Source organism: Etheostoma spectabile, unplaced genomic scaffold, assembly GCF_008692095.1.
Source record: "Etheostoma spectabile isolate EspeVRDwgs_2016 unplaced genomic scaffold, UIUC_Espe_1.0 scaffold00007352, whole genome shotgun sequence".
Taxonomy (NCBI): Eukaryota; Metazoa; Chordata; class Actinopteri; order Perciformes; family Percidae; genus Etheostoma; species Etheostoma spectabile.
In genome coordinates, this window is record NW_022603481.1 from 57671 (window position 1) to 68814 (window position 11144).

Genomic DNA, 11144 nt, shown 5'->3' on the forward strand with positions numbered 1-11144 from the left:
AGCAGGACGTAGCAGGACACAGCAGGACGTAGCAGGACGTAGCAGGACGTTGCAGGACGTAGCAGGACGTAGCAGGACGTTGCAGGACGTTGCAGGACGTAGCAGGACGTTGCAGGACGTAGCAGGACGTAGCAGGACGTTGCAGGACGTAGCAGGACGTTGCAGGACGTAGCAGGGCGTAGCAGGACGTAGCAGGACGTAGCAGGACGTTGCAGGACGTAGCAGGGCACTGCAGTGTAGCAGATGAACATGGCATCACAGAACGTGTAGCGGGACAATGGCGACAGCTGCTTCCCTGATTTTGGAGCCTCTCTGATCCAAGGGAACATGCTGGGGAAAAAAGAACATAAGGACTCCCCAGAGCTAGGTTAGTAGCTAGGTTAGTAACTAGGTTAGTAACTAGGTTAGTAACTAGGATAGTAACTAGGTTAGTAACTAGGTTAGGAACTAGGTTATGAACTAGGTTAGTAGCTAGGTTAGTAACTAGGTTAGTAACTAGGTTATGAACTAGGTTAGTAGCTAGGTTAGTAACTAGGTTAGTAACTAGGTTAGTAACTAGGTTAGGAACTAGGTTATGAACTAGGTTAGTAGCTAGGTTAGTAACTAGGTTAGTAACTAGGTTAGTAACTAGGTTAGGAACTAGGTTATGAACTAGGTTAGTAGCTAGGTTAGTAACTAGGTTAGTAACTAGGTTAGTAACTCGCATTTCTGGGACACGGATGAACATAAATGAAAAGATAGAAAGATAGAGGAGAGAGGAGCTCAGTCCTAGCTGTCTAAAACTATTACAGCATAACTAAGAGAGACAGGGTAAAGAGAGGAGCCTGGTCGGGCTAGAACTCTCCCCAACCGGATCGGGCTGTATGCCAAGTCTCCCTCTAGTTTTATCATATTATTGATTATATGATAGATAAATCTGACAACTATGACGAGAAGCAGGTGGGCCGGGTTAGGCAGACGCTGCGACTCCTCACTCCCTAACAATATTCAATCTTATGTCCTAACTATAAGCTTCATCAAAGAGGAAAGTCTTAAGCCTACTCTTAAATGTGGAGACGGTGTCTGCCTCCCGGACCCAAACTGGAACCTGGTTCCACTGGAGAGGAGCCTGATAGCTGAATGCTGGAACCCGGCCCACCTGCTTCTCGTCATAGTTGTCAGATTTATCTATCATATAATCAAGAATATCATAAAACTAGAGGGAGACTAGGTATACAGCCTGATCCGGTTGGGGAGAGTTCTAGCCTGATGTGATCCGGTTGGGGAGAGTTCTAGCCTGATGTGATCCGGTTGAGGAGAGTTCTAGCCTGATTTGATCCGGTTTGGGAGAGTTCTAACCTGAACAGGCTCCTCTCTTTACCTTGTCTCTCTTGGTTTTGTTGTAATAATAGTTTTAGACCGCTGGGGATTTCCTTTGACACACTGAGTTCCTCTCTCCTCTATCTTCCTATCTTTTCATTTATGTGCATCCATGTCCCAGAAATGCTTGTTACTAACCTAGTTACCAACCTAGTTACTAACCTAGTTACCAACCTAGTTACTAACCTAGCTCTGGGGAGTCCTTATGTTCTTTTTTCCCCAGCATGTTCCCTCAGATCAGGGAGGCTCCAAATTCATGTTCTGCAATGCCATGTTCATCTGCTACACTCTGCGGTGCCCAGCTACATCCTGCTACGTCCTGCTACGTCCTGCTACGTCCTGCTACGTCCTGCTACATCCTGCTACGTCCTGCTACGTCCTGCAACGTCCTGCTACGTCCTGCTACGTCCTGCTACGTCCTGCTACATCCTGCTACGTCCTGCTACGTCCTGCAACGTCCTGCTACGTCCTGCTACGTCCTGCTACGTCCTGCTACGCTCTGCTGAGTGTGGTCTAGACCTACTCTATCTGTAAAGTGTCTTTAGATAACTCTTGTTATGAATTGATACTATAAATAAAATTGAAATTGAACTGAATAGAAGCCAGAGTAAAGAGATGAGATCTGAGCAGGAATCTGCTGTATGGTGCTCTGGCATCTTGGATCTTCTGTTGCTAAGTAACGAGTATGACCGGTCCAAGATGGCGGCTGGATTTCTCGCGCTCAGCAGCCAATGTGGCGTCTACTCTTTATATGTCTATGGATACGACCCTTACCCCACCCCCCAACCTGTACCACTATTGGGTAAATGGGTTATCCCCATACACTTTTATTCAATTATGAGGTAAATGGAGTATCCACATACCCTGGTGTTCCACTAAGGGGTAAACTGGGTATCCCCATACACTGGTGTTCCATTATGGGGTAAACGGGGTATCCACATACCCTGGTGTTCCACTAAGGGGTAAACTGGGTATCCCCATACACTGGTGTTCCATTATGGGGTAAACGGGGTATCCACATACCCTGGTGTTCCACTAAGGGGTAAACTGGGTATCCCCATACACTGGTGTTCCACTATGGGGTAAACGGGGTATCCCCATACACTGGTGTTCCACTATGGGGTAAACGGGGTATCCCCATACACTGGTGTTCCACTATGGGGTGAACGGGGTATCCCCATACACTGGTGTTACACTATGGGGTAAACGGGGTATCCCCATACACTGGTGTTCCACTATGGGGTAAACGGGGTATCCCCATACACTGGTGTTCCACTATGGGGTGAACGGGGTATCCCCATACACTGGTGTTACATCATGGTGTAAACTAACTGCTAGCTGATCGGCTAGCTGCTAGCTGATCGGCTAGCTGCTAGCTGGTCGGCTAGCTGCTAGCTGGTCGGCTAGCTGCTAGCTGGTCGGCTAACTGCTAGCTGATCGGCTAGCTGCTAGCTGGTCGGCTAGCTGCGGCTACTTTCCGCGCCATGTCATCTTTAATTTAACTGATATGTTTGTACTGTATGTGTGTTAGTTCAACAAGGGAACGGCTTCCTTTTGGGATATATAGCTCCCTAGCTAGCTAGGTCAGTGACCTGTTAGCAGGAGCAGCTGGTTAGAATGGCAGCTAGCTCCTGAGGATACTTTTCTTATTATTAGTATGTCACGTGCAAAGGGTCTTTATAAATATGTATATATATATATATAAATATATATATACATATATATATATATATATATATATATATATACTGTATATATATATATATTATAATGTGTTAATTATCTGATCTGCAGAATCAAAGAGTCCGTCCAGCCGTTCAGCTTCGACGTCCGGAGTTCCTTCACCCCAACGCCATCTACACCCCGCTCTCAGCCAGGTACCTGTCTGTCTGTCTGTCTGTCTGTCTGTCTGTCTGTCTGTCTATGTCTGTCTGTCTGTCTGTCTATGTCTGTCTGTCTATGTCTGTCTGTCTATGTCTGTCTGTCTGTCCATGTCTGTCTGTCTGTCTGTCTGTCCATGTCTGTCTGTCTGTCTGTCTGTCTGTCTGTCTGTCTATCTATGTCTGTCTGTCTGTCCATGTCTGTCTGTCTATGTCTGCCTGTCTGTCTGTCTGTCTGTCTGTCCATGTCTGTCTGTCTGTATACCGGTCTGTCTGTCTGTCTGTCTGTCTGTCTTTCTGTCTGTCTGTCTGTCTGTCTGTCTGTCTGTCTGTCTGTGTACCGGTCTGTCTGTCTGTCTGTCCATGTCTGTCTGTCTGTGTACCGATCTGTCTGTCTGTCTTTCTGTCTGTCTGTCTGTCTGTCTGTCTGTCTATGTCTGTCTGTCTGTCTGTCTGTCTGTCCATGTCTGTCTGTCTGTCTGTCTGTCTGTCTATCTATGTCTGTCTGTCTGTCTGTCTGTCTGTCCATGTCTGTCTGTCTGTCTGTCTGTCTGTCTGTCTGTCTGTCTGTCTATCTATGTCTGTCTGTCTGTCTTTTTCTATATTACTGTAACATCCTGTAACACAGTCAACAGTTTAATTTAAACATTTATAAAGAGAGGATTCATCTTAACAGATGATCCTAACCCTTCTCACAGGAAGACCCGGAGCAATCAGCTGACTCATCAGCTGACTCATCAGCTGACTCAACTGTAAACAACATTTAACAACAACGGTTTTTCTTACATCCTAATATCAGTTTGTGTAAAATATTTGGTGTTTAAATGTTGTGTTGTAAATGTTTTTGTGTTTTGTGTTAACATGAACTCCTTTAAAATGAAGTAATACTGTAATACTAACAGAGTTTAACATTAAAATAACGTTAAACTAACTTCACTTTAACAATCACTGACCAAACTCACAAAGAAGCACTTTATTTAACAATTTTAATAAAAAGGAACCCTAATAATAAAACTCGCCTAATCCTGACTCCACCCGCCCACATTAGCCCCGCCTGTCGTCACCTGCCTGGTCCCTCAGTATGGTAGCGCTGCCCGTTCATACTCCACCCCCTTATGCATGGTAGCCCCCCCCCCCAGCGGCGCTACGTTCACACTACGAGCGATGAAGCTACACAGTGGTCAGCGTGGTCACTGTTGGAGTCTCATTCGGGCTGTGCCGAGCTGACGTAGTAATCTGGAACTCAAACCAGCGGCTGGTGTCCAGTGCAGCTCCTCTGCTGTGAAACGGGTTTGTATGACGTCGTCCGCAAATCTGCACGCACCAAAATGTAATGTTGGGAGGAAACATGGCTGCCCACGAGCTCCATGACGCCAAGTAGCTGCAGACCTCCATCACAGCTCAGCTAGGGTTAGGGTGTCTCTTACCCACTCATATGCTGCACCCTACCCCACCCTTACACTGCACCCTAACCCTACCCCACCCTTACACTGCACCCTAACCCTACCCCACCCTTACACTGCACCCTAACCCACCCTTACACTGCATCCTAACCTACCCCACCTTACACTGCACCCTAACCCACCCTACACTGCACCCTAACCCACCCTTACACTGCATCCTAACCCACCCTTACACTGCATCCTAACCCTACCACACCTTACACTGCACCCTAAACACCATTAAACTGCACCCTAACCCACCCTTACACTGCATCCTAACCCCCATACCCACCCTTACACTGCACCCTAACCCACCCTTACACTGCACCCTAACCCACCCTTACACTGCACACCCTAACACTACCCCACCCTTACACTGCACCCTAACCCACCCTTACACACCACCCTAACCCTACCCCACCCTTACACTGCATCCTAACCCTACCCCACCCTTACACTGCACCCTAACCCACCCTTACACTGCACCCTAACCCCCCTACACTGCACCCTAACCTACCCCACCCTTACACTGCATCCTAACCCTACACCAACCTTACACTGACCCTACCCCCACCCTTACACCCCACCCTAACCTACCCCACCTTACACTGCATCCTAACCCTACCCCACCCTTACACTGACCCTAACCCTACCCCACCTTACACGGCACCCTAACCCACCCTTACACGGCACCCTAACCCCACCCCACCCTTACACTGCACCCTAACCCACCCTTACACTGCACCCTACCCCACCCTTACACTGCATCCTAACCCTACCCCACCCTTACACTGCACCTAACCCACCCTACACTGCACCCTAACCCTACCCCACCCTTACACTGCACCCTAACCCACCCTTACACTGCACCCTAACCCTACCCCACCCTTACACTGCATCCTAACCCTACCCACCCTTACACTGCACCCTACCCACCCTTACACTGCACCCTAACCCACCCTTACACTGCAACCTAACCCTACCCCACCCTTACACTGCACCCTAACCCACCCTTATGCTGCACCCTTACCCTACCCCACCCTTACACTGCACCCTAACCCATCCTTACACTGCACCCTAACCCATCCTTACACTGCACCCTTACCCTACCCCACCGTTACACTGCACCCTAACCCACCCTTAAACTGCACCCTAACCCACCCTTACGCTGCACCCTTACCCTACCCCACCCTAACGCTGCACCCTAACCCTAACCCACCACTACCCGGTACCCTAACCCTACCCCACCCTCACATTGCACCATATCCCACCCCCCCCCCCCCACCGTAGTGACGGCAGTCTATAGCTTCATGTCAACGGTCTCCATTGACAACAATGTGCTCGTAGTGTGAACACAACGTCAGAGACATGAGAATCCCTCTTCAAGCTCGTCCTTGTTGTTCCTTTTAAATGGAAAACGCTAATGATGTACATTCATATCAAATCTGTTGCTTTGTGTGTTAAAGTCTGACAATAAAATATTTAATTTAATCAAAACACTGGACTGAAACTTACTTTGACTTTCTGCTACTGGTCTGATTCAAATCTATATTTTATTAGCCTACTTTATTACTACATTAGTCAACAACAATCATAAGACATAATGCAGATATGGAAGCTACTGGAAGCCCAGACACTAGCAAATGATTATATGTCCTATCATATTGTTTGGACAAAAAAGAAAATTTATTACACAGTAATTTTTACAATGTAAAATCGTGTGAATGTTAAACATCCTGGAAATAGAAATAAAGTCTGTGTGAGAGCTCTGTGGGACAGCAAGTCATTGTTATACCTTTCTAAATAATTCTCAAACCATACCGGCATGTTAGGTGTATTTAAGGGTCCACACATACTTCATATCGATTAATAACTTCAAATCAACAAATGGATCAATGGTCCGCTGAGACGGATGGTCTTAAAGGAAACACCTGTTTTCACTGCATGGTGAACAAACACTATACAAAACACACATTATACAAAACACACTAATCAACACACACTACATAACACACACTATATGTCTGTCTGTCTCTCTCTATGTCAGTCCATCTGTCTGTCCAGCTGTCTTTGTCTCTGTCTCTCTGTCTGTCTCTCTGTCTGTCTCTCTCTCTTTCTCTGTGTCTGTCCGTCTTTTCAAACAATGAGAGAAATGTGAAGTTTGGGTTAGGTTGAATGAATGACATGGATGGATATTTATGGGTGTTATATAATAAAAATATATGTACTGTATATATATACAGTGGGGTTGTAAAGTTTGGGCCCCCAGGTAAAAGTGTGTATTAATGTGCATAACGAAGAAAGAAAAGATAGAAAAATCTCCAAACGGTCCTCCAAAAGATGGAAAAATCTCCAAAAGGCATCAAAAAGACAGATTAGACATTTGTATAAAAAGTTAGAATTTATTTCATCATTTACACTTTCAAAATATCAGAAAACTAAAAAATGGACCTGGATGGAGACCTGAACAGACCAAGACCAAGAACAATATCAGAACCGCTCGCAGGATTGGGAGAAAAGCAAGTCCAGACCCCCGTTAGACTGCCGACCCACCAGAAAGACCTGCAGACCCTGGAGTTGGTCTACACCAGTCCACTATAAAGAGATACTCGTACAGACATGACCTTCCTGGAAGAGTCATCAGGAGAAAACCTCTTTTACGTCCTCACCACAAAAATCATGAACATAGAGACAAGCCTGATGCATTATGGGAACAAGTTCTGTGGACCAATGAGGATAAAATAGAACTTTTTGGATGAGCAAAGGTATGTTTGGAGAAGAAAATAACCTCTTTCCAGCTGTTAAGCATGGGGGGGGGTTGTATTGCAGCTGGGGGGGGGGCTTTGCAGCCAGTGGCACAGGGAACATTTCACGAGCAGAAGGAAAAAGGGATTCAGTAACAGTTCAGCAGATTTTGGAGCTAACTTGATGCAATCTGTGAAGAAGCTGAAGGTAAAGAGAGGACGGCTTCTACAAATGGATAATGATCCTAAACACACCTCAAAATCCACGCTGGATTACATCAAGAGGATAAACTGGAGGTTTTGCCATGGCCTTCACAATCTCCTGACCTCAACATGGATCTATCTATGGATAGACCTTAAAGGAGTAGAACCCTCAAAGAACTGGAAGACTTCTGGAAGAAGAATGGGTGAAGACACCTCCAACAAGAATTAAAGACTTTTGGCTGGCTACAAGGGGGGGGGGGGGGGTACAATTGCATTTACTCTGCGGGGGGGGGGGGGGGGTACAAGGTAGTAACTCTGCAGGGGGCCAAAACCTTTGCAGATGCAATTTTTTTGTTTTCTGTTATTTTGAAAGTGTAAATGATGAAATAAAATCTAACTTTTTGTGACATATTATACGAATGTCTAATCCGTCATTTGATGCCTTTTGGAGATTTTTCATCTTTTCTTGGCTTCTTTATGCACATTAATTCACATTTTTACCAGGGGGGCCAAAACTTTCAAACCCCCTGTCTATGGAGACGACACATTCTCCCCCCCATCGCGTCCTGAGGCTTTGGCCTTTGTTGCTGAAGCAGAACGTCTCTTTTAGCTTCATGTTTGGACATGCTTGTTCAGGACTCCTGGACGCTCTGGGTCTGGACGTAGGTTGGACGGACATGCAGCACGAGACCACATACTACTCTCTACTGCTGTCTCTCTACTGTTGTCTCTCTACTGTTGTCTCTCTATGTACAACTCCCTACTATTGTCCCTCTACTGTTGTCTCTCTACATACTACTCTCTACTGTTGTCTCTCTACGGTTATCTTTCTACTGCTGTCTCTCTACTGTTGTCTCTCTACTTACTACTCTCTACTGTTGTCTCTCTACTTACTACTCTCTACTGTTGTCTCTCTACTTACTACTCTCTACTGCTGTCTCTCTACTGTTGTCTCTCTACATACTAGCCTCTACTGCTGTCTCTCTACTTACTACTCTCTACTGCTGTCTCTCTACTGTTGTCTCTCTACATACTAGCCTCTACTGTTGTCTCTCTACTTACTACTCTCTACTGCTGTCTCTCTACTGTTGTCTCTCTACTGTTGTCTCTCTACATACTAGCCTCTACTGTTGTCTCTCTACTTACTACTCTCTACTGCTGTCTCTCTACTGTTGTCTCTCTACATACTACTCTCTACTGCTGTCTCTCTACTGTTGTCTCTCTACTGTTGTCTCTCTATGTACAACTCCCTACTATTGTCCCTCTACTGTTGTCTCTCTACAAACTACTCTCTACTGTTGTCTCTCTACTGTTATCTTTCTACTGCTGTCTCTCTACTGTTGTCTCTCTACTTACTACTCTCTACTGTTGTCTCTCTACTTACTACTCTCTACTGTTGTCTCTCTACTTACTACTCTCTACTGTTGTCTCTATATACTGTACTACTATCTACTGTTGTCTCTACATACTACTCTCTACTGTTGTCTCTATATACTGTACTACTATCTACTGTTGTCTCTACATACTACTCTCTACTGTAATCTCTACTCTCTGCTATTGTCTTTCCTAATACTACGTCCTCTTCCAGCACTGCGGTCAAGCTGTTGCTCTGCCCGTCCCGTACAGACGCTGAAGGGGATTATTGGGTTTTTATCTGAGTTGAAAGACCCTGACCGAGCGTGTTTTATGAGTTTAGAGAGTGAACGGGCTAAAAAAGGGATGGCCAGAGTACTGACCCAGAGTTTCTAAGTATCACACTAAAGGAGACTTTTTGGACAATAACACTACAGGCAACAAACACTAGGTATTGTACGAGTTGGGAGTGAGAATTTGTTGATGGTTATGATGGATGATGATGGTTATGACAATGATGATGATGATGATGGATGTACAGTAACCTGTTGATGTTCCAGATGCCGTGGCTCTGCGGAGACGCCACAATGATAGAAACCATAGAGAAGAAACGGTTTCTGTGTCGAGAGATCAAAGCTCGCCAGCGTCCAGAGAAGAATCTTTGTAAACAGGACAGCATGCCCATCCTGCCGAGCTGGAGGAGGAAGCAGCCGCCGCCGTACTCTGCCCCCCCCAGCGCCAGCAGACATGCCGCCGGACACACCTCTACCGTCTTCTGGGACACTGCCATCTGACCCCCCGTGTTCTGGGACAGGGCCATCTGAAGCCCCTGTGTTCTGGGACAGCGCCTCTGACCCCCGTGTTCTGGGACAGGGCCATCTGAAGCCCCTGTGTTCTGGGACAGCGCCATCTGACCCCCCGTGTTCTGGGACAGGGCCATCTGAAGCCCCTGTGTTCTGGGACAGCGCCATCTGACCCCCGTGTTCTGGGACAGGGCCATCTGAAGCTCCTGGTTCTGGGACAGGGCATTCTGACCCCCCCCCCCCCCCCCCCCCCGTGTTCTGGGACACTGCCATCTGAAGCCCCTGTGTTCTGGGACAGCGCCATCTGAAGCCCCGTGTTCTGGGACAAGGCCATCTGACCTACCATGTCTGGGACAGGGCCATCTGACCCCCCCTTGTTCTGGGACAAGGCCATCTGACCTACCATGTTCTGGGAAAACGCCATCTGAAGCCCCCGTGTTCTGGGACAAGGCCATCTGACCTACTATGTTCTGGGACAGGGCCATCTGAAGCCCCCATCTTCTGGGACAAGGCCATCTGACCTACCATGTTCGGGAAACGCCATCTGAAGCCCTGTGTTCTGGGACAAGGCCATCTGACCTACTATGTCTGGACAGGGCCATCTGAAGCCCCCATCTTCTGGGACAAGGCCATCTGACCTACATGTTCTGGGAAAGCGCCATCTGAAGCCCCTGTGTTCTGGGACAAGGCCATCTGACCTACCATGTTCTGGGACAGGGCCATCTGAGCCCCCTCCTTGGGACAAGGCCATCTGACCTACCATGTCGGAAGCGCCATCTGAAGCCCCCATCTTCTGGGACAAGGCCATCTGACCTACCATGTTCTGGGAAAGCGCCATCTGAAGCCCCCGTGTTCTGGGACAAGGCCATCTGACCTACCATGTTCTGGGACAGGGCCATCTGAAGCCCCCATCTTCTGGGACAAGGCCATCTGACCTACCATGTTCTGGGAAAGCGCCATCTGAAGCCCCCGTGTTCTGGGACAAGGCCATCTGACCTACCATGTTCTGGGAAAGCGCCATCTGAAGCCCCCATCTTCTGGGACTAAAGCAACACACACACACTGTGATTAATGATGATGATGGTGATTATGGTAATGGTGAAGATGATGATGATGATGAGTAACATTGTCTAGCAGAAAGTAAAGAGTCTTTAAATGACATTCGAAGACCTTCCAGATGTTCGGGTTACTGTGCTGTCAGGGTAACTGTCCCCTAACCCCCTAACCCCTAATCCATAACACTAACCCCCTAACCCTAACTCTCTAACCCTTCTGGATGATTCTCTCCAACAGACTTTTAAAGTACTTTTAAAAACAGATAAAACATGTGATTAATTTGAGATTAGTCACAATTATTTA

At 47.1% G+C, this 11144-nt stretch overlaps 1 protein-coding gene across 1 annotated transcript in view; it reads left to right on the forward strand.

Annotated features, from left to right (window-relative positions):
- nyap2a (neuronal tyrosine-phosphorylated phosphoinositide-3-kinase adaptor 2a) overlaps positions 1-10357 on the forward strand; it is a 35997-nt gene extending 25640 nt beyond the window's left edge. The window contains 2 exon segments of the mRNA XM_032508352.1: positions 3154-3236; positions 9543-10357. Of these exon segments, the coding sequence (XP_032364243.1) occupies positions 3154-3236; positions 9543-9776 (317 nt within the window). The 3' untranslated portion in view covers positions 9777-10357.
- The last annotated feature ends 787 nt before the right edge of the window (positions 10358-11144 follow it).